Below are 23,699 nucleotides of genomic sequence, written 5' to 3' on the forward strand. Positions count from 1 at the left end.
CTTTAAAAGAAGTTACGCCCTCGTAACTTGCATAAACTCCACACAAAAAAGTGATTGACAAACTAGACTCAAAAGTTTGATCATCTAACCACATTGTCAACATACTAACTATTCTCATCACAGACGTACCGATAGCAACAAACTAACAACATACATCGACGTAACTACTAATTCGTGCAAATTTTCTATCGCCTTGTACCCCTTTAAGGAAGTTACGTCCCCGTAACTTTACTAACTTGAAAAAGGTGTGGGTACATTTCTCGCATGAAGGATTTAGCCTAATTCCCATGTAGTCGCCTCTCTTTCGTGACTTGCCCATAGGATAATAACCATGGTAATATCCTTCGTCCTAATACTACAGACTTTCGTATCCAAAATACGAACAGTTTGTTCAACATACGACAAGGTAGTGTTAAATCCTTAAGACCATGGGTCGAAACACATGAGATGATGATGCAACATAACGCTTCAACTGCGAGATGTGAAAAACATCATGGACTTTCCTAACGAATGAGGAAGACCTAATCGGTAAACCATCTAACCTACCTGCTCCAAAATCTTATAAGGTTTAATAAACCAATGAATTAATTTCACTCGAGCACTAAAACGAACCACCCCAAGCATCGGCGGTACTTTTAACAACACTTGATTCCTCACTTTAAAATCGTCTGGACGGCGCCTCAAAATAGCATAAGACTTTTGAGGGTTCTGAGCTGACTTCATTCTATCCCTAATCAATTTCACTTGTGTCTGTCAGTTGGAGTAACAAATCTTGTCCCAAAGTAGCAACTTTAGTGAAACCATCACAATACACCGAACTACGGCAACGATGCCCATACAACGCTTCCAAAAAGGAGCCATTAGAATTGTCGCCTGAGAACTATTGTTATAAGAAAACTTGACGAGTGCGTGACATATCTTCTAAAATCTAATTCGTCACCTCCATTTGTTCATCTATCTACGGGTGAAAAGACGTACTATACAACAACATAATCCCTATAGCCCGTTGTAACGTCTTTCGAAAATGTGACATATAACGAGAATCCCGATCAAACACAAATGTATTGGCATTCCATGAAACCGTACAACATTCTTAACATAAACACGAGCCAATTGTTTCATCTCCCAACAACAATTTATAAGAATGAAACGTGCAAATTTATTCAAAACCGATCCACTCTTACCCACAAGGCATCATTTGTCGACATCGTTCGATGCAAACGCACAACGAAGTCCATCGATATATCATCCCAATTCTACACCAGAATCTCCAAAGGTTGAATTAAACCACCCGATTGTTTGTGTATACTTTTTACCTTTTGACAGGACAAACAACATGAAACATACTCAGTGATGCCCTTAATAATCCACGACCACCAAAACATAAGCGTAAAATCTGAATACATTTTATCGCCCCTAGGGTGAACAAAAAACTTTGAACTTTGAGCTTCGTCCAAAATTCGCTCTTTCATACTTGGTTCCCCCATCGCCAAACACCATTGGCCCTTAAACCTCAACCTTCATCCTCATAAACAAAGATAATGTTGTAGCTAACCTTCTCGTATGACCTCCAAATTGATCTTTGCAAAATCCCGCTTTCACTCCTCCACCCCTCTCAAATAACTGTAACATTCGAGAAATTAATTCGAGAAATTAATTCAGAAATTAAAAGTAAATAAATAAATAAAATGCCCAAACCCTCCTCCTCTTCCCTCTTTCATTCGCATAGCTCAGTAATTGAACACATCAAAACCCATGAACACCTCCTTACTTATTCCTCATTCATTTGAACCTAAAGAAAAATCAGAGTTTCACCATCTTCCATCTCGTCATTTCCTCTGAAAATGGTTGAAATTCTTGCTTGAGTTCTTCCACAGTTGAGCAACCTTCTCCTTCATTCAAGTCACTGATTTTCGAGTGCAACCTTTGTAGTTTTGATCTGAATTTTCAAGGAATTCAACCCTAACATAGCCTCCTTTGAACCTTTAGTTCGAAAAACAACAATGGCAGACCAGCATTCTTCTTCTTCCCTCTGATCTTTGAAGGACCTGCGTGCGAAAATCAGTTGGTTCTTCTTCTTCCCTTTGTGATTTTCAAGGTAAATGATCTATACTTCTACATTCTTGATTGTTTGTGTAAATTATGGCTAATTGATCTTTCTTGCTCATTCCCCTCTGAATTCGAACCACAATGAGTGTAGAAGCATCCGAAAACTTCCCTTCCTTGACCTGGATTTTGCCGAAATGGGGGTGGTTTGAGTGAGTTTTGGTCCGGTTGCGTAGACATCAAATGCAAGCCAAAAATCAAGCATTGAATATGTTCTTTCTTGTTTGACCTGTCAACTGGGAAACACGGACACGACACTGAACAGGCGTGTCCCGTGTCGGGCACGGACACGCAAAAATTTGTGTCCGACACGCCAAATGAAGTGTCCAATATTTTAATATTTTTTCGGACACGTGAACACGACAAGGACACGCGACGGACACGGCAAGAACACGTGTGTTATTAAAAAAAAAAAAAATTGAAAACTGAGTACGCAGCACGGCAGCAGGCAGAAGTGAACTACTCGAATTCCATTTCCCTCTCAATTGCAATTCCCTCTCTTGCTCTCAGCCTCTCACTCCTCTAACCCTAAAAACTCTACACCTCTTCCTCCACCTCCACCACGCCACCGCCACCGACGGCTGCTCCTCCATCACAGACAAACACTCGAACTCGGTGCTGCAACTGCTGCTGACTAATTTCACTGTGGGCTGTGGGTTGTTCGAATCCAATCAAAGAATCCCTGAAAATCGAAATTTTTGATTTTGTTTAAGGTATTTTCACTCTATATCCTAAATCCTAATATTAATCTTGTTCTAATCTTTAATCTTAGTGTTAATCTTAAGTTCTTAATCTTAATTTCTTGTAATGTGCTCTTTCGACCATTGAATTTGATTACTATCTTCATCTTTGATTTTATAATCTAAGTAATATGGAGCCATTTATTTATCCAAAATACTCCTACAAAAAGTTTTCTTTTAACCTGGGAACCAGTACAATTCTATAGACAATCAAAATGCAGAAAAAATTATGATAAGCAAAAAAAATTAGATATTGAAGTGGAAAGAAAGTACTCGAAAAATTAAATAACCTGTAACTTTGGGGCCAAGAATATTGCAAATTCAAAAACAGTACGATTATGCACCTTGAATCCGTCAAAATTTCAAATGCTATTGAAAATTTGAACCAACATTTGAAAATGTTGAAATTTTAGTAATAATTTTGTTAGAATGTTGTTTCTTGATTTTTTTTTGTTTATGTTGTTTGAGTGATTGAAAATTTGTTAATGTTAAATTGTTAATGTGTTTGTAATTTGATTTTTGAAAAGTTGAAATGTTGTTCTTGATTTTTTTGTATATCCTCTTTGAATATTTGTTAATTGTTATTTGTTAACTTTAAATTGTTAATGTGTTTGTAATTTGAATTTTGAAAAGTTGAAATGTTGTTCTTGATTTTTTTGTATATCCTCTTTAATTGTGGTTGCTTGAATTTGAAGAGTTCAATCATGTCTAGTAGTGGGGCTAGTGGCTCTTATTCATGCAATGTTAGTGGTGATGCTACAAATGAAGAGGGTAATTTTGGTTCTTATCCTTTGTGGAAATATGTTGTTAAAGGGGACAAAATGAGTGGGGGTGGGGGTAATTATACTTGGCAATGCAACTGTTGCAAACAAATAAAGAGTGGTTCATATCTAGAAGATTCTATTTGTCTTGGCATGGCGGATCTTTCTCTTAATGAGCCCGAGTTGAAAACTACTTTTGTAGCGGAGGATGATGATGGATGTCATATGGATGATGTGTGATGATCAAACTTAAATTTACCTATATTTGGTTTTCTTTGATTTGGTTTGTATGACTATTTTTAAATACTCATGTTGTTTATTTGGTACTTATTTGCATTTTATGTGAGTTTTATGTTTTTAAAGTGTTTATTTACAAATATCAAATGAAAGATTGTAAAAATATCTTTAATTTGATATATTTATTATATTAACATTTTCGTGTCTCCGTGTTCGCCATTTTTAAGTTGGCGTTTTCCCGTACCCGTGTCGTGTCCGTGTCCGTGTCCGTTTTAGTGCAACCTAGCCTGTCAAAAGGTAAAAGGTATACACAAACTTGAAAGGTTTGTTACCTCCCTCTTCATATAACGCTACTAGTTTTTTTTTTTTGAGAAAGATAGGAGTATGATATGATTTGTAAATGGGTAGGTGTTTGAAAACAAAGCGTAGGTAAATGTCAAACCACCTCGTCGTGGCAAAAAACTCGTCTAGCAGCTCCTTCATGTGATTAGCCGTAGAATTCCCCTACTCCAAGTAAAAGAGCTTCCTTAAAACCCGAGGTCCTTGAACTCACAATCATCTACACAATCACGAAAAGCTTTGATAATTTCTTATTTCTAGCGACACCACCCATTTTCTCAACAGAATTGAGAATCTCATTGAAGTCCCCAAAGAATATACTAAGGGACACTAACAGAGCTTTTAAGAGAGTGAATAAGATTCCATGTTTTGAATTTATCAGCCCACCCATAAGCTCCACAGGCGTACCAAAATGTGGTGACTCGAGTATGAGACGAGATTAGCATCGAAATCATTCCACCACAACTCCAAACCTCCATAGTTAGCTACACTAAATAGAAGCCCGAGTCAAAACCACAGCCGCTTCTAACAAGTTCTAAGTTTTCCTTTGCTATCATAATCTCCATAACAAAAATGACATCCTGTCTATCCCGCCAACACCAATTTTTAAGTTCATTAATATTTGTTACAGGGATTATCCTTTTGAGGACGAATACATTTTTCTTCCTTGTTTTGCCATACTTCCTTCCCAAATTATTGGAAGAACCAATATCAAAAGTTAAACCCTTGCCCCCCATAATATTCTAAGTAACATTGTGGCTTAAGAGGGAACCAATATCATTATGATTGGGGAGGGAGGTCCTCATGTGGTTTTCATGCACAGTGGTAGTAATACCATAAGGTAATACAAGAATTCATAGGGTAGTAGCTATAAACCAATCTGTCATCATCATAGGACAACTCTCATTAGGAAGCAAAGGTAACGCCATAGTAACAACCATACTAGCATTAACATTGTTCTCAACCCATTTTCCCCAGGAGGATCAATAGCCTGTGTGATAGGTTTAGTGGTGAAGAGTATTCACCCTCTGCCCTTCAGCACTTCCATCTCTTTCTTATTATTGCTAAAATCTTTCCTCGGTGAAGCTTTATTATTTAACCCTCATTTATGTTTCATCCTCTCAATCCTCATCTATGACCAACCTATAATTCCTATCCATGTAATTCATTAAACCACAAAGGAAACAAAAGCGGGGTAACCTTTCATATTCAAAGGCAATATTCACAATTTGGTTGCTCTTGATGCGGATTTTTTGTGCGTTTTAAGGGTTTGGAAACATCAAGCATAATTAAACCCTTCGATATATATCGATCTCAAGGAGATCCTATTCTACTTCAAGAACCTCATTCCAAGGGGATGAAATTCCCCTAATTTTCTCACCTGAACGGAATTCAAAGGGCATATTATACTATCTCACCCCAAAAAGGAGAAAAATTTAGGGTACCCCTAAGAGTTGAGTGGTATGTGAGATTTCTTGCAGCAGAAGAAACCTCTGTTCATAGCACCAAGGACGTCTTGCCATAACTATTTCCTTGTCTTATCAATGTAGGAACTGGAAGATGAAAATATTGGCATCTATGGATCGAATAATCACACGATCCTTAAGGCTCCAAACATGATTCATGGTATGTTTAAGGGCATTAATATTGATGGGTTTTTCAGTAAATAATTTGGCAACAAGTCGTAACCCTAATTTCTCACTGTACGACTCCTCAGTTTCCGCACTAAAATCAATGACATTATCATTGTCATTGACAATACGTAAACGAGAACATTGTTCAGAAATAAAGTAGAAAATCTTAGAATTCGTAGGGAGGCTAGTATAGAAAATCTACAGAGAGGAAATTCTACTTCAAGGAGAGAAGGAGACGTTTATGTTACTCCCTCCATTTCCTTTTGTTCTTCCCATTTACTTTTTGCACAGAATTCAATGCAAATTTTAAACCTCAATATCTCTAAATACGCATAATAATAAATTATAAAAAATACATAATAAAAAAGTATATATTAAGAAAAATCTAACGAGATTTCACATGAATCTATTTTATCTCCTAAATATGTGTCAAAAAAATTAATTAAATTTCTCTCTCCTTAAGCTGGAATATTCCAAATGGTAAGAACATTAGAGAACGAAGGGAGTAATATGTATGGTTGGATTGGTCATAATTATACACATAATCCTTTGTTTAATTTTTTAAATGCTAAGCCAGGGTTACAAAGGAGAATTGTGTAGCACTACTGACATTTCTCCAACCTTTTTCACCGCAAATTGCAAAAGACAGTGGGTTTTGAACTTTTGATTAAGTCGACAATAATTTTAGGGTTTTTGGCGGGATCACAGTTTGATTATCATACCTTATCGTATATTTCTATATCTGTTCCTCCCCTTGTAATTGAAATTTCACTTTTTTCATCTTCCAAAATTCCAATTAAAGTAAATTTAATTGCAAACATGCAGATGCAGGAATATAGCAACATTGACTTGAAACTCTTAGAAGAACTAGTTCAATCTAATCCAGATGATCCTTCCCACCATTTCAATCTCGTAATTTCTTTTTCTACTTTGCATTTGTTCGTTAATTTGTAATTCACAGTAGCAAAAGTAGTTCAATAAATGGAGGGATGATATTCAAGATTTGTTGGGATTTGAGTGAATATGAGGAACTGATTGATTTTTTCCTTGTAGGGGAAATGTTTGTGGGAAAAAGGAATAGAATGGAGGGAAAAAGCAGCAGAACGATTCTTGATGGCGGCAAAATTAAATCCCCAAAATGGGGAAGCCTTCAAATATTTAGGGCATTATTACAGTTGTTTTTGTATGGATACCCACAGATCTCTCAAATGCTACCAGCGCGCTGTCTCTCTTAATGCTGATGATGCTCAGTCCGGGGTAGCTGCGCTCTACTGTTTCTAATGTTTTGCTATACCAGTTTTCTTAGGGGCCAATTGTTTTGGCAGAAAACATTTTCCTTAGAAAATGGTTTTTTTTGTGTAAAGTAATTTTAAATTGAACATGCCTATGATTATTTATTTTCCGCTTTGATAGAAAAGTTAAAAGATGAAATGGATGTGTTAAGGTTGGGGTGGAGAAAATTTATTTTTAATTCCCTTTTCAAACCATACAATGAGAAATGGAGAAAATAGTTTTTTAGAAAGATGTTTTCTCCAAATCAAACACCCCTTTAATGTTACATAACAAATATTCCATAATTCTTTGCTTTTTTTAGGAAGCATTGTGTAATTTGTTGGACGTACAAAGTAAGGAAAGTTTGGAGGTTGCTATATGTAGAGAGGCATCTGGCAAGTCGCCCCGTGCTTTTTGGGCTTTCTCCAGATTAGGTTTTCTGCTGGTAAGCCTTTTATTTGTTACACACCTTCCTTCCTAACCAAATATAAGCCAGGATAAGGTATTTATAGGATGTTGTGAAATGCGTTCATCTTAAATGTACAGATCCATCAAAACAAGTGGTCCGAAGCAATCCAAAGTCTTCAGCATGCTATCAGAGGCTATCCATCCAGTGCTGATCTCTGGGAAGTCTGTACTTATTTCCTCCCCCCCTTTTTTTCTCGTTTATACGTATCAAATGTTCTTATTTATTCAGTGACATTATTTCATTTTCTTTTGTAGGCGTTAGGTCTTGCCTATCAACGACTTGGCATGTATACAGCTGCTATTAAGGTATTACCATCACGCCATCCCCTCAGTTAATCTATTTCTTATGCTGATGTATCAAATCAATCTATTACTTACTTTTTACCTGTGCTATTCTCTTAGTGACCTTGAATACTTTTCTACCTGCCAAAAAAGATGTTGCTCTCTAGGTCTATGACTTAAAAATACCTTATTTTCCAGGCCATGTTACTACATGCATGGCGCTTGTCGGTCAAAGTGGTTTAGAGCGAGAAACTTACCTTTGCGATAACCCCGAGTTATTAACGAGAACTTTAATTGTGATCATGTAGAGCTAATTATTGAGCGTTGTTGGAGAGGCTTGGATGAACCTTTGACAATTAGAGCCTTTTTTCAAATGAGATTTTTTAGTTTTGGATGTAAGGGCCACCTTAGCCATCTATGGAAATGTTGTGTCTTTGCCATTCTTTAGGCCTTATTGATAGAGAGAATGAAAAATTGTTTTGATTGGGGTCAACTTTGCTCCTTTCCACAAATAGGCTGAAATTTTATGGATTACATTTGCTCGGTTAAACTTTGGTGGTTGTTTCTTTATTGGGTAGTTTTACCTCAATAAGTAACAAGATATCACATTTGAGGAGTGAAATTTTATTGGTTGTTTTAGGGGGAAGATATCTAGAGAAAGAAGTGGAAACACTTAAGGAGTGATTGATGTCCAACTATACTTTAAAAGATATCACATTTGAGGTCCATTAGATTTGAGCTTGATCTTGAAAGCGTAGGTGCAGGTTCTTTTGAATGATTTTATTTGAGAGAGATGACCTTTCACTTTGATTTTGTAGAGAATTTTATGTTTGAACCTTTAAGTGTCCTCTTCATAATTCTACTAATAAGTAATTGATTATGATGTTTCATGAAGTCTTATGGGAGGGCAATGGAATTGGAAACTTCAAGAGCCTTCGCTATGATTGAGACTGGAAATATTTTTTTGATGCTGGGTTCATATAGAAAGGTATGTATATGCTTATGTACTTCTCTTTCACAATTCCATATTAAATTTTGCATTTGCTTAGTTTCCAACTTCATTGATTTTTCTGTGTTTTCCATATGTGAGATAGGAGTGATTAAAGAAAAACTTATTAAGTTTTAACGTAAGAGTAAATTGAGGACTTCTTGAAGCTTTTTTAGAATTGTTATTTTGTTATATACCAAGTTTCAAAAACTAAGGCGGGCGTGACAACTTCATGTTCCTTACGTTTTCCTTGTTCTTAGAAAAGGCCCCTAAATCGACCTTATAAGTATATTTTCACATATGCTCTTAAAGGTTCCTTCTTTTTTTGCTTTCCTAATCCAACATGCTTAGAGATTTACTCTTTTAGTAACATAAAAAAAGGGTAAAGGATAAGGGACACCTCATCATTATGGGGTTGTTACATATCTATAGGGCGTCCTATCTTATTTCGTTTCTATTTTTAACTTTTATATTATTTCCTAGTCTAATGGCAACTCCCATGGTGGATGATAAATTATATATTATTTTAACTGTTAGCTCCAAAGAGTAACAAAATCATCGCTTTATGGAAATGTATAAGCTTATATAAGATTATTCTTTTGAGTTCTTTTGAGTTTATAAGGTGTTAATCCTTCGTCATTAGTCATTACACAATAGCAATATATTTGTCGTTTAGTCTTTCTAATTCTTCATATATTGTAAGCCATTATTTCTCATGCTTTGTAATGGAGAGTTTAATGAAAGAATGCAAAGCTTGGAATTCCGAAGTTAATTTGGTTTTTCTTTTAGTACAAACTAGGTTTAGGGGAGGGTAGGCTAGGCTAGTGGAGCGGGTTTATATATTTATTTATTTATCATGCTACTTTTTCAAAAACTAAGCAGGGGCGGATCCAGGAAAAAAAACAAATAATGTCTCTAATTTAAATAAAAAAATTTATAATTTTTGTTTGATAATGATTTGAAGTAAATGCAAGAAACATAAAGAAAACATATTATCATGTATAAAACCCATCTAGATATTATAATTTTCGAAATCTGACAGAAGTATGCTATCAACTCACGAAATTAGGGAACTAAATTACATATAGAAATAAAGCAAATGTGTAATAGACAATAAGATAAGGCCAGTTGAAAACAAATATTTTCTCTGTTCCATTTTAATTGTTCATTTTTAACCAAAAAATTGTTGCATAGACATTTCAAAGTGAATAATTAAAAATGATTGAATGATGAATATATAAGGAGTTGAAAAATATATCAGTACCACGACCAACTTAGTAAATTAAACTTCTAATCATAACTTCTACTTATAATACCATCAACTTAGTGGTATTAAAATAAATACAAACTGAAAAGAACATTGATGAGCATACTTCTTGGAATAGCTCAAATTAATGCTGCAAATTAAATCTCCAATACCTGAAGCTCTTTTTAAGAAAAACAAACAAAAAACATTAAACAAAATAAATGTAAGCTAGTGGGATTCGAACTCTAGCCTATTTGCGTGATATATAGCTTTAACACTATTAATTGCTTAATATAAAATGGTTCTATAATTATGTGATGTCACTTGACAGCAGTGACATCACAGTGGCTCCGCCTTTGATACTAAGGTAAGATGGTTATATTGCTAACTTGATCTCATCCTTTCCGTGTTCATTTAGAATCTTTCAAAATCAAGCAAATATTTTCACCATTTGTAATCAACAATTTCCCTCCTTTCTAATCCTCTTTGCATGGTTTTATTTGCAAAACCCTAATTATCTTTCCATGGTTTTTTTCTTTGCCTAGATCCTTTTGGAGGTTCTCACACAGAGGGCAAATGAAAAACATTTATATGCTTCAATTTTTTTTCAAGTAGTTTTTTCTTTTTCTTTCTTTTTAGTGGTGTTCTTTGTTTTTGGCGATTGATGTAGGGGCAACATGGTGGTTGATACGTTGGCTGATGACCAATAGTGGAGCCGGTGATGATGATGGTGACACTAGGGTTTGTTGAACCGTTGAAGAGGTGAGGATTAGGATGTAAATGGATGTAGATCTAAGTATCAATTGTGACAAGATAAATTGAAAGAAATAGACAAATACAGAAAGGAAAGACAAACAAAAAGAAACTGAGGGAGTAGTTATATATCCTATCTTAATTTTTGTCATTTTGAGTTTTATTTGAGAGGTATGCCAAATCTTGAGATGCTTTAGTAGCATGACAAAGATGGTTCCTTTCTTTCAATTGTTTTTGTAAATGTTTTGAAAGAAGTTTGTCCATTATCTTCCCCGGTGATGGTATTTGGAAATTGAAAGCTCATCTTAGTGTTTTTTTGTGTGGATCGTATTTAAGGCTCCATGTTATATAACTTATCTGAACTCATTGTATTCTGTTTGATCTTATTTCTATCTTAATTTATAAGGGTCAAGCTTCACTTGAAGGTTTCGAATTCCTTTTAGGATTTTGTATAACCATAGGCATGTGTTAGTTTATGAGCGATCATTGATGGTACTTTAAGGGTGTAATTTAAATTATCCTTCGTTTCCTTTTAATACCTTTTAATACACACTTCTTCCTTTTTATGTGAGCTTTTTTGAGAGAAGTATAGCGATTATAAAAAAATGGAGGATATTAATTGATGTGACACCACCATTTTGAGTTTGTTTTCCCTTTTAATAGTTCTTTTTTCTAAAAAAAATAAATAATCTTTGATTTGCCTTTTAAACTCTTATATGCTGCTTTTTCTTAGGGAGTAGAGCAATTTCAACATGCTCTAAAGATATGGCCTCAAAATTTAGGTGCACAATATGGGCTTGCGTCTGGGCTTCTTGCTTCGGCACAAGAATGCAGTAAACAAGGTGCATTTTCATGGGCCACGTCTCTGTTAGAGGTGCATGTCTTTCTTTCTATGAGTAGGGTAGTTTTTATGTATATTGTTTTCTGAGTAATAATTTTGTCATTTTTACAGGAGGCATCTGAAATTGCAAAAGCTTGTGCTATTGTGGCTGGTAATATGTTCTGTGTATGGAAGCTCCATGCTGATATCCAGGTAATTCTTTATGCACCATCTTATTTAACTTGTCCATGTAATATTCTACAACACATTGACAAATCTAGAAAGAAATAAGGAATCTTTATGTGCCGTTCTTGGTACATTGAGTATATTGATGACTTTTATCCTCTTTGATGATTTTTTCTTCTTAAATTTGACATTCTCCTAATCCTTTCTTCTAGTGGCGAATCTTAGACCATAGGTTAAAAGGGAGCCAAATTAATTATCCAAACAAAAAATTAGGGGGTGAGTTATACACCCATAATCAGTGCTGTGGGCATTATGCCTCTCTCTTTAATGCAGTGTGAGTTACACACTTCTCCCTAATCTTCAAAATTGTTCGCTGTCATACCAATGTGATTGTTTGATGTAGGTTTGCATTTTCAAACGGGGTTTCAGTGATCATCACTTAGCATTTGAATTATAAAGGTCTGATTTTGTGAATTTTAATGATGAAATGAAGGTTTAGGCGTCTGGAAGTTAAGGAAAGCAAAATGACATGGGCTGTTATATGTAACAGATCAACCAATATGGTAATCAAAACAACCTTTACTAATGAATACAAGAACGATACTATGGGACGTTCGAGTCTCCCAATCACTCCTAAGTGTTTCCACTTCTCTCTCTAGATATTTTCCTCCCCAAATATCCCATACTCCCCTCTATTTATAAGAGATGGGATGGGAAATACAAACAAGAATAAAGGCTATTAAAAAGACTAACTAACATAACAACCTAAAATACAACTCTGACTAATTTTTATTCTTTTACATTATTTAAGACCCTATGAGTATGCCATGTATGACAATACCAGCCACCTAAAGATCCACCTTGTCGTCAAGGTGGATAAAATTTTAATCGAGACCAAATGTTGACATCCACACTTGAGCCATCTACATCTGGAGCACCTATAAGTCCGACCAAGTACTTGAATGTGCCTTTAAGATTGAAAGTTTTGTAGAAGTGGGTTAAAGTGAATGGGCTGAGAAAAATTGGAGTAAAAATATTTAAAAATGGGCTGAAAGTCCTTAATTTTCTTGGGCTAAGAATGACTTGGTCCACCTTCAAATTACATTTCAGAACTGCATTTAAATACCAGTTGATGTTAGTGATAAGATCACTGCTGACGTCACAGATGACGTCATCTTCCCCATGACGTTACTACCGGAGATTTCTGAAAGGTTATGCACAGTTGACAAGGGTCCTGACTTATCAGTTAAAAAAGGATTCCTTTGCATGGAACAAAGAAGCCGAACGAGCTTTCTAGTACTTGAAGATAGTGATGACTAAAGTACCCGTGCTCGCAATGCGAATTTTGAGAAAATATTCGTAGTTGAGACCGATGCATCCCAACATGGATTAGGGGCTGTTTTGATACAAGAGAGACATCCAATTGCATACTACATAAAATTTTGGGCCTTTGAGCTCGCAACAAATCTATTTATGAGAAGGAGCTTATGGCCATTGTGTTTGCCATTTTGAAGTGGAAGCACTATCTTCTCGGTCGAAGATTCAGGGTAAAGAAAGATCAACAGAGTTTGAAGCATTTATTGGAGCAAAGGGAAATGCATGGGGATTATCAAAAGTGGTTGATGAAGTTGATGGGTTTCGATTTCATGATTGAATATAATCTGGGAAAAAATAATTTGGTGGCCGATGCTTTATCTCGGGTTACTCACAATGGAATAGAATTGGGTGCACTATTGAGTTCGCAAGGAATAGATTGGCACATGCTTCAGGATGAGGTTAACAAGGACGTGACTTTGTTTAGAATTAGAGAGGCCGTAGAAAAAGGTGAGCAGGTTCCCATCGGTTTCTCGATTGTCAATAAGGTGTTATTTTACGAAGGAAGATATATGTTGGCCAATTCTTCTTCGCTCATTCCTGTTTTGTTGAGAGAGTACCATGATTCTCATTTGGGAGGACATGCCGAGGAGTTGAAGATATACCTTCGGTTGGCGGGTGAATTGTATTGGGAGGGTATGCGACGACAGGTTACACGATATGTTCGGGAATGCCAAGTGTGTCAACAAGCTAAGACTTCTAATCTAAGTTCAGCTGGGTTACTACAAAATCTTCCTATCCCCACACAAGTTTGGGAGCATGTCACGATGGTCTTCATTGAAGGGTTGCCTCGATCAGAGGGGGTTGACACTATATTGCTAGTTGTGGATCGATTGACTAAATTTGGATATGTTCGGGAATGCCAAGTGTGAGCTAAGACTTCTAATCTAGGTTCGGCTGGGTTACTACAAAATCTTCCTATTCCCTCACAAGTTTAGGAGCATGTCACGATGGACTTCATTGAAGGGTTGCCTCGATCAGAGGGGGTTGACACTATATTGATAGTTTTGGATCGATTGACTAAATTTGGATATGTTCGGGAATGCCAAGTGTGTCAACAAGCTAAGACTTTTAATCTAAGTCTAGCTGGGTTACTACAAAATCTTCCTATCCCAACACAAGTTTGGGAGCATGTCACGATGGACTTCATTGAAGGGTTGCCTCGATCGGAGGGGGTTGACACTATATTGGTAGTTGTGGATCGATTGTCTAAATTTGGACATTTTGTGGCTCTTAAACACCCATTCACAGCCTTCGAAGTGGCTGAGAAGTTCGTAAAGGAGGTAGTCAAGCTACATGGGTTTCTGACGACCGTTGCTCCGATAGAGAGAAAGTGTTTATGAGTGTCTTTTGGAGAGAAATGTTTTGGCTCCTACAAACTCATTTACCAAGGAGTACGACGTACCATCCACAAACGGATGGGCAATCAGAAGTTGTGAATAAGATGTTGGAAACTTATCTTCGTTGCTTTGTGAACGGACAACCAAGCAAGTGGGCAAAGTGGTTAAATTGGGCCGAATTTAGCTATAACACTTCGCCTCATCTCTCGATCAAAATGACTCCATTCCAAGCCTTGTATGGGAGAGTACCCCCTCACTTGGTGCGTATAGGACATCAACAAGCGGCCGTGGATTCTTTAGATCAACGCTTTCAAGAAAGGGATGCAATTTTGGATGACTTGCAATTCAATATGGCCAAGGCACAGCAGCGCACGAAGTTTTATGCCAACAAGATGAGGCGGGTGGTAGTGTTTGAAGTTGGAGATTAGGTGCACCTCAAGATGTGACCTTATCGTTAGAAAACTTTGGCACACCGACTTAATGAAAAGCTTGGGCCGAGGTTTTATGGGCCGTATAAAATCAAACATAAGGTGGGAAGAGTAGCATATCGTTTGGAGCTGCCTAAGGATTGTCTATTGCATCCGATTTTTCATGTCTCTCAACTCAAAAAAGCCGAATGGAACATTCACTCTACAGCAGCTAGCCCTCCATTGACAGCAGACTTGGAATTGAACCTACAACCGGTAGATATTTTACAGGTGCGACAACTACCTTCCAAGCCTCGTGAAGTGTTGGTCTTATGAGAAGAACGAGATGAAATAGAAGCTACATGGGAGGATGCCAAAAAGTTCCTTGCCGCCTTTCTCGATGCTCACCTTAAGGACAAGGTGCTTAATTTGGCTGGGAGTATTGTAACACCTACCTTACCTCTTATTCTCAAGACTTATCATAGGAGGAGAAAGAGGGGCGGGGTGACGGGTTGATTGGGTTGATTAGTAGATATATGGTTGATTGGGTTGATTAATAGATTTATGTGATATATGTGATGTAATAGTAAGATCCTGTTAGTTTTATTTTAGATATGCTTAAGTGGCTTTGGCTTTTATGTTTTAGGCTTAGGTGGCATTGGTGTTTTGTATATATAAGGCCATCTTGTATTTCATATAAGGCTGTCCAGAAATTGAATAAGGAATTGAGTAATAAAAGAGTTTTACACAACACTCGAAGTTGTGTGGGAGTTTGCATAGCACTCTAAGCTGTGTGTTCATTCTCTTGTGTTCTCTTAATTCAGTTTGTGTGTATGTGTTTGGAGTTCTTGAGACAGGGTGTGTCTCATTATATTGCCAGGGTCGAGGGGAAGAGGGGCCATGGGCCCATTATTTAAGTGCTCAATCTATATATATGTCACATTTTTATGTAAAATTAAAATACAACATTTGTATATAGCCCAAGGCCTATTATGGCCCTTAACGATATTGTTTGTTGGTATTTTTTATTTGAATTCTTGTACATTGTATACTTTGTTTGTAAAATGGGCCCGATTTACTGTTTAGTTTAGGTCCCAAAAAGATTCGCCCAAGGCCCCAAAAAGACCAAGTGCATGTTGTGTGCACTTTCGAGTGAAAGATTTGGCCTTTTCAAGCATGGACTCATGATAATGATGGGCTCATAGTTTTCCTCGTTGATTTAGATGCTGATGGGTTTTTCAATATCTAGGATTGCTTTGGTTGAATGGGTAACAGGGTTGTCTTTTTGTCATTGTAACTGAAAAAAATGTGTTTTTGCTGCCGTCATGTATGATTTGTCAACCATAACACATGACATGCGTCCATTAGGACCATGTCACACCAGATTTCATCCATATACTTTTACCGTAGGAAGATTTAGTTTTGTTGTAAGGGTTTTTGAGGCGACATATGTGCAACCACCTTCGTCAATGATCAAACAACAATCTTTCTCTTGGATAGTACAACGCGTGTGAACGTTTGCCTCATGTTGTAAATCCTCCTCCCTTGATGCACTAGTGTTTAAGGTTCTCCTAACAACCAAACATTCTTCTTGATCCGGGCTTTAACAACTCTCCGGATCTCTCCTAAACTTTAAGGCTCTACTCAACCGGTTCTTCCACAAAAATAGGATTGCCATAGGCTTCAAAATTGGCTAGGGTTTTGACTTTTATATTAGGGCCATGCAATGTCTTAATTCCTGAAAATGGAAATACCTTCTAGGATTTAGCCTAACAACTGAAAGTGGGGTGGGAATGTGGTTTGGGTTGCAGAATTTGTTTAATCTATAGTTGGAGTGTTCTAAGATTGATAATTTTAAAGGTAGGATCTTGGGGTTTTAGCTTTAGGGCACATCATTTGTTGTAGCTATTTGTAGTAAAGATAGATTAGGTCTTCAAGGCTAGATTATGGATGGAGTTACATCATCTTTGAGATCTTAGGGTCTAGACATCAAAGGAAGCGAACTAGAGTTTGGGGCTTATCCTTTGAGATATAGATTTTGAATAGGTTAGAGTTTGGAATCCCATTGAATAAATTTCAACTGCAATCAACATAGGTTAACATGATTAAAGGATAATCTTTCTCCAAATGAAGTTAAATGCATTCTTTGTATGAGATAATTAGTAGCTGAAACTTCTTAATTGTGAGATTCCACTTGCCAACGGATTTTTTGTGATATCCTTTAACTGGACAGCGTATAACTTTGTGTTTATTTGTTGAAATGCGTGGTACTAAGGGATTCGGGCTCATAACCATTGGTTCCAACTTCCAATGTAATGAGATTGTATGTGCTAACTTTTACGCTGCAAGATTCGTTTCCAAATTACGAGCCCTACATTTTTCGTAGCTATGCATTCTGGTTAGTTGAAAATGAAAGTCAACAATCCTTGCGTTGAGATGTATCCCTAAACTTATAGATTAAGAATAAAATACAAATTAAAATTGATGAGTGAATAGTGCCAAAAAAAAAATGGGACAATGGAGCTGAATAGAGGGGGTAATATCAATGCTTAATGTATTGCATTTGGGATCTCTTTATATTTTTGTTCTGAAGTACTGAATTATGAAGTACATACTCTATCGATCCAATAATATTGGTCCTTGTAGACTATTCTTAAATATCAAGAATTTTCTTCTATGAATTGAATGTAATGTATTCTGTGTCAGACTATTAGCGTACTCACAGCGGAAACTGATTGTTTGAATATCCACCTAGACTGTACATGCTTAGTTTTATGATGTTTAAGTTGAGTTGGCTTCTTAATGCTTGTGATTTCCTTTTGCCAGCTTACATATGCAAAATGCTTTCCATGGACAGAGGGGGATGATGTGAAGGGTGAGGAAGCCTTCAATCGATCACTTCTCTCCTGGAAAAAGAAACGTCGTTTAGCTGCTGTATCAGCAAATCGTTCCTATCAACGTGCTTTGCACTTAGTTCCATGGCAAGCGAATATCTATATGGATATTGCTGTGACCGTAGATCTTATGTGCTCATTACAGAGTTATGAAGATGGCTTTAGATTCTGGTAAGTTTAGTGTCTGTTATTCTTGTGACTTTTGTATGTTTGTGTGTTGTTTTTAGTGCCTCTGTCCAAGTCTTTTTGATGTAAGCTGATTCATTACTTTATCACCAGGAAGTTAACTGAGAAGATGTTGTTAGGAAGTTTACTGCTTGAAGGTGACAATCATGAATTCTGGATGGCATTGGGTTGTATGTCTGATAATAAAGCATTGAAACAACATGCCTTTATCCGAGGGTTGCATTTGGATGTGTCTCTTGCTTCTGCATGGGCATATCTGGGGAAGGTAATTTATACGCATATATGAGGCCACTTTTCTACAATTTATATGCATATGTATTACTAAATACAACCTAGAGGAAGGACTAGATGCTTGCATTTGCAAGGCGGTGAAAGTGAATATATTAATTGTTCAATATGATACACCAGTCATGATATAGACTGATAGGTAAAGTATGTTGAAAAGCTATGCCGTCCCTTTGTCCTTAGTTGACTGCAGAATGCAGACATTTTATAGTTCTCCTGGAAAATAAATTATAGGATTTATTTTCATTTTTGAACGTATAGGCGTTAGAGGAGAATAGCCATTATGTGTTTGTACTAAGTTGGATGCCCTTCCATGTCTCAAGGGTGGTTAGCTGAGAGTGTAACAGCCGATTTTGAGAGCTAAAAGTGTAGAATGACCCTTTGCAGTAGATGAGTTTCAGGTGTCAAAGAATTCACAATGCGATATTGGGTGTTTGGTTTTCTTTATCTGCTTAGATGGAAGGTTATAATTCTGAAGTTTAAATTGAAGTCAAATACCCCCCTTCCCCCCAAAAAGACTATTTAAATATGTTTTAAGGAGTACCAAAACTTTAGCATGCCTATCCTAGATTTGTGCAGTGGGTTTAGTTTTTTCCTATTAATTTAATTCATAGACGTGACGTTCAGTTGTATGCCATGTATTCTGCATTTATAGATATACAAAGAAGAGGGTAAAAGCCAGTTGGGTAGACAAGCTTTTGACAGGGCTCGGAGTATAGATCCATCGCTTGCATTGCCATGGGCTGGCATGTCATCAGATATACTTACTCAGTAAGTGCTTTAGCTCGTGCTTGGTGGTATTGGCGTATTTTTAGTTTATAGTTTTTACCTGATTTTATTTTTGATTTGGATATGATATGGTTACTTAAGGGAGCCTACATCAGATGAGGCTTATGAAAGCTGCCTACGAGCTGTCCAAATAATGCCTGTGAGTTAATCAAATCATGTCAGTAATCTTTGTTGCTGGCATTATTTTATTTTTCTCTCGAACTTAAATGTATCGGATTGTTATCTATTCCTTGTTATCAATGGTGTATGTGCAACTGTTGATGTCTTTATTTTGATCTTGTGGGAGATGTTTTGCGCCAAAGGCAATATATTAATTTTAAAATATTTTAAAATATTCCTTGTTATCTTGGCATGTTGACAGTTTGCTGAGTTTCAAATTGGTCTTGCAAAACTAGCTCTACGTTCAAATCACTTGTTATCTCCAGAGGTAATGTGAAAGTCTAATGGACTGAACTAGGAATTAGTAATTCTTCTAAGTGCTATGCTTATTGATACAAGCGTCAAATATAAAAATTAATTTGTCCAATCTATTCTTTTAGGTGTATGGAGCTATCAAGCAAGCTTTGCAATGCGCTCCTTGGTATTCTGAATCCCATAATCTTAATGGGCTGATTTCAGAGGCGCGACATGATTATGAGTCAGCTGTTGCTTCTTATCGGCTGGCACATTATGCATTGAAGACTTCTACTTTGCCCTTGTCTCACTCTCAATCTCATTTTGTTGATATATCAGTTAATCTGTCCAGGGCACTTTGCAAGGTAGGTTTGTAACTAGGATTTCCGTGTTGTTTAACTTGTACCTCTAACATTTATTTTTTTGCGGGATTGTGCAATTAATTTGTATTTATTACTCATAAAATCATTTTGATTTCGGCTGAGGACGTGGTTGCTTTTGACGCAGTAGTTTTGCGGGTTAAAAGCATCAATTTAATTTTTATTAGAATGTAGATTTTTACTAATCTTTTTATTTTTCTATCTTTTATAGGTATTAACTATTGGATGTACTTTATTAAGCTATAAATTTATTTTACACTCCATACCAAATATATGTTCCATCCTTTAATTATGTCAGTCATATCGGGTTCGGTTATAAGGTTGGGTAATTGTCAGGTCATCAGTTTTGTTTTAAACACCTCTAATTTTAATCAAACGAAATATATCTTTGTGATAGAGGGAGCAATGGAGTATTTCATGTTATCTGATAAGTGGAATTAGAATAGGTAAATTTATATTTTGAACAAAAAAGAGACAAAATAATCATGTAGAATTAAGAGCACAATGAGGTGGACTAGAAAAGGGAAGAACATAATAGGTATAGGTCAAGGGTTTTTCTTACTTAAATTTGAATTCTTAAATCTACTATATTTTCATGTCTCAGCTCAACTGTTCAACTCAGAGCTGGTCAGTCTTGTTCAGGTTACAGTTTATGTTAGAAACCCAAAATTTTCATGTATTGAATCTTTTGTCAATGCCTCAGCACCTAATATACATCTTGTTTTTCTTTTTTCTTTTTCTTGATATCTTAACTCTCTAAAGCTTTTGATTGGATGTGCTATCTTGGAAATCTTGGAAAGAAGTTTTTGACACTTCTTGGAATTTAGGTTGTGATGTATTACATTAATAAATGAAATGCATTCATCAATAACTGCTGTCAGTCTAACAAAAAGTGTATTCTTGCTGCAGGTGGGATATGTGCAGGATGCTGTGCAAGAATTAGAAGATCTGAAGGGAGGAGGTCAGTACTCAGTCAAATACATTACCTTCACAGGGTGTTATCTATTGTCATTTTGTTCTTGCTTTTTATTCTGACTAGTTAATGGAAATACTTATTAGTGATATTCTTGAATTTTACTTACGAGAAATGATTTGATTCATTTGATTTGTTTTGATGAATACTGATTTTGGATAAAATCTTTAGTATAGCTGATGCTTATACATGCATTGACGTAATATTTTTGATGAGTCTTGTAGGTTTGCTTAATATTGAAGGCCTTCAAATATATGCTTTTGCATTATGGGAACTTGGACAGCATGATCGGGCCCTATTGGCTATTAGGGAGCTGGCTAAGTGTATTCCAACAATGAAACTGTCCTCTGCAGTGACTTCAATTTGTTTGATATGTAGTCTTCAGTATTCCATTTCTGGGGCAGGATCAACCATCAATAGCATTTTGAAAATGCCTAGGAAGCTCTTGCAGAGTACAAAAGTTAGTTTCATCATATCAGCTATAGATGCTGTCCATCAGAGCTATCAGTTGCAGGCTCTTGTCTCAAGTACTCGCTATTCCCTTTCATCACAGGAAGAGATTATGGAAATGCATCTTCTAATTGCACTAAGTAAACTAGTAAGTATAATGCACAAAAGCAATTTTTTTTTTGTTACACTCTTTTCTCATATTTTGTTATTTTGTCAGCTTTGAGTCTTTGCCCTTTTGCAATCAATGGAATGAACATGCGTGTATTGATGAATTATGCAGATGAGAAGTGGACAACATTCTCTCAGTATGCAAAATGGCATTGATCATCTTAGGAAGGCATTGCATATGTATCCCAATGGGTCTTCTTTGAGGTATATATATATCTTTAAATGCAGTACTTAGTCTACTAACTACTTTCATGTTGGTTACTTCTCATTATGTATCTGGATTTGATGATCATGTTTTACGTATGTGTCATGATATTTTTGTTTTGTTATTTTTGTTCTATGTTGTTCTTTCTAAAAGTACAAGGTATCATCACATGATATTCTTTTTTAATTTCAGCCCTTGTAATGAAACAATTCATAAAATTTGTATTTTAAGTCTTTTCCGAACATGCCTATGGTTGAGGGGTTCGAAACACCCAGAAATTGTGAATCAACAATTGTTAGTAAGAACCTTATAGAAGAGATAGAGAAAGGTAAAAAAAATTGTGCTCAAATGATAGACAATATAAGTGCTTTATATATAACTTATTTTAATTTTAGAGTATTCCTTGTCTTTATTTAAGCATTATCACTTTGTTTGAGTTTTTTTGTCTTACTGTTCCATCTTCAGAAAGAAAAAGTGAATTGTTAACAAAGAAAGAAATTTTCTTTTCTAGATTTAGTTTGATAGAGTCTAGTTCCCAACCTTGCTTTGGTCAAAGGCTAATGGTACTCCCTCCAATTCAGAGCAATTGTCTCATTTACTTTTTGCACATTCTCCGATGTATTTTTCAATCCTAAATATCTCAAATTGTGCATGATAAAAAATTGTAAAAAATTAAAATTAATAAAATTTATATTAAGACGAATAAAACAAGATCCCACTAATAAACTACATATTAAGAATGATCGATGAATAGTGTAAAAGAGAATTGAGACAATCGTAGAGTAATTGGAATTTCTTAGTGTAATTTATTTGTGCTTCAGGGATGCCCCATCCTTTTGTTGTACCTTCTTATAATTAGTAATTAAATTTTTTAGTCAAAAAAGCCAGGAACAAAAATTTCTTCACTGATTTATAAATTTGTAGTATAAAAAGTATGAAAACCATTTGGTAACCAATAGGAATGGAATGTATGCTACACAAGTAGTTTACACTTTGACTAGGAGTCTAGGAGAAATAACAAGAGAAGCAAACTAAATTATAACGTCATACTAGGAGAATTAGTAGTTAGTAGTCACCAAATAGAAGACGAAAATCAACGACAATATGTAAAGGTGGCATTTTTAGGAACTGGTGAATGAATTAGGGTTTTGGGATTGGCATATTTTTGGGGTTTTTCGAATTAAGGTGGAAGGTTCATGGTGGGAATTAATTCTATAATTGTTTTTCAGATGGTGGGGAACGGAACTGAGTACAAATGGATTTTTGTTTTTTGTTTTAATGGGTAAAGTTGGAGACTTTTGTTGTGATTTAACGGTAAGTAAGGGTTAGTGGAGGTCCAAGATTGTATATTTAATTCAATCAGGTTTGGGCTGATGGGAGAATAAGGAATCAATAGAGGGAATTTGTGGGTTTATATGTGTCTTGGACCAAAGTGGGGTTAAGGTTTTGGATTTGGACATCGGGTTCTTCAGGTTTTTCAGGTGTTGGTTTTTGTTTAGATGACAAGAAAATGTATATTTTTAATATTCTGTTAGGTGTTAAGGGTTTAAGAAAAGTAGAAATTTTGTGGGTTAATTGATTTTTGGCCTTAGATAGAAAGGAAAAGAAAAAAGAATTTTTTGTTGTATTTTTCTTAGCGTGAGGCCTTTTGAAATGGGAGGGATAGGATAGCAAATCTTAAACAAAATTCTGATACAGTTGTACCACCAAATTGTAAGCTTTCAAAGATCATAATATAAAGTTGCTTTAGTTTTGAACAAGCAATGAACGACAAATCTATACCTCAATCTTTAAGTCCAAGTTATTTTTGATTCATGCGCGTGTTTAAATAGGCAACATAATAATAATAAATAAATTTATTAACTTGACTAAAAATTAAATATTGAAAATAAAAATTAAATCATCCGACTCAAACTTGAAATAAAATACCAAATGAAGTAAAAATAAATTTATGAACGTCAAAAACTTTCTATGAAGTGATATTGAAGCAAACTTACTAGAATACGAAAAGTTATACAAGTTC

The 23,699-nt window shown here is 35.7% G+C and overlaps 1 protein-coding gene across 3 annotated transcripts in view; it reads left to right on the plus strand.

Annotated features, from left to right (window-relative positions):
• The first annotated feature begins 2,537 nt into the window (after window positions 1-2,537).
• Window positions 2,538-23,699, plus strand: part of LOC130800131 (tetratricopeptide repeat protein SKI3) — a 36,270-nt gene continuing 15,108 nt past the window's right edge. The window contains exons 1-19 of one of the 3 annotated variants that reach the window (XM_057663484.1): window positions 2,538-2,819; window positions 5,734-5,809; window positions 6,643-6,729; window positions 6,871-7,074; window positions 7,412-7,534; window positions 7,636-7,719; window positions 7,813-7,863; window positions 8,735-8,827; window positions 11,560-11,700; window positions 11,779-11,859; window positions 17,780-18,018; window positions 18,127-18,298; window positions 18,974-19,089; window positions 19,189-19,246; window positions 19,469-19,534; window positions 19,647-19,865; window positions 20,790-20,841; window positions 21,078-21,451; window positions 21,584-21,675. In XM_057663484.1, the coding sequence (XP_057519467.1) occupies window positions 5,807-5,809; window positions 6,643-6,729; window positions 6,871-7,074; window positions 7,412-7,534; window positions 7,636-7,719; window positions 7,813-7,863; window positions 8,735-8,827; window positions 11,560-11,700; window positions 11,779-11,859; window positions 17,780-18,018; window positions 18,127-18,298; window positions 18,974-19,089; window positions 19,189-19,246; window positions 19,469-19,534; window positions 19,647-19,865; window positions 20,790-20,841; window positions 21,078-21,451; window positions 21,584-21,675 (2,255 nt within the window). In that variant the 5' untranslated portion in view covers window positions 2,538-2,819; window positions 5,734-5,806. The remainder of the gene's footprint in view (window positions 2,820-5,733; window positions 5,810-6,642; window positions 6,730-6,870; window positions 7,075-7,411; window positions 7,535-7,635; window positions 7,720-7,812; window positions 7,864-8,734; window positions 8,828-11,559; window positions 11,701-11,778; window positions 11,860-17,779; window positions 18,019-18,126; window positions 18,299-18,973; window positions 19,090-19,188; window positions 19,247-19,468; window positions 19,535-19,646; window positions 19,866-20,789; window positions 20,842-21,077; window positions 21,452-21,583; window positions 21,676-23,699) is intronic. The other 2 variants (XM_057663485.1, XM_057663487.1) reach the window with 2 other exon arrangements.

The sequence above is a fragment of the Amaranthus tricolor genome, chromosome 14, assembly GCF_026212465.1.
Source record: "Amaranthus tricolor cultivar Red isolate AtriRed21 chromosome 14, ASM2621246v1, whole genome shotgun sequence".
NCBI lineage: Eukaryota > Viridiplantae > Streptophyta > Magnoliopsida > Caryophyllales > Amaranthaceae > Amaranthus > Amaranthus tricolor.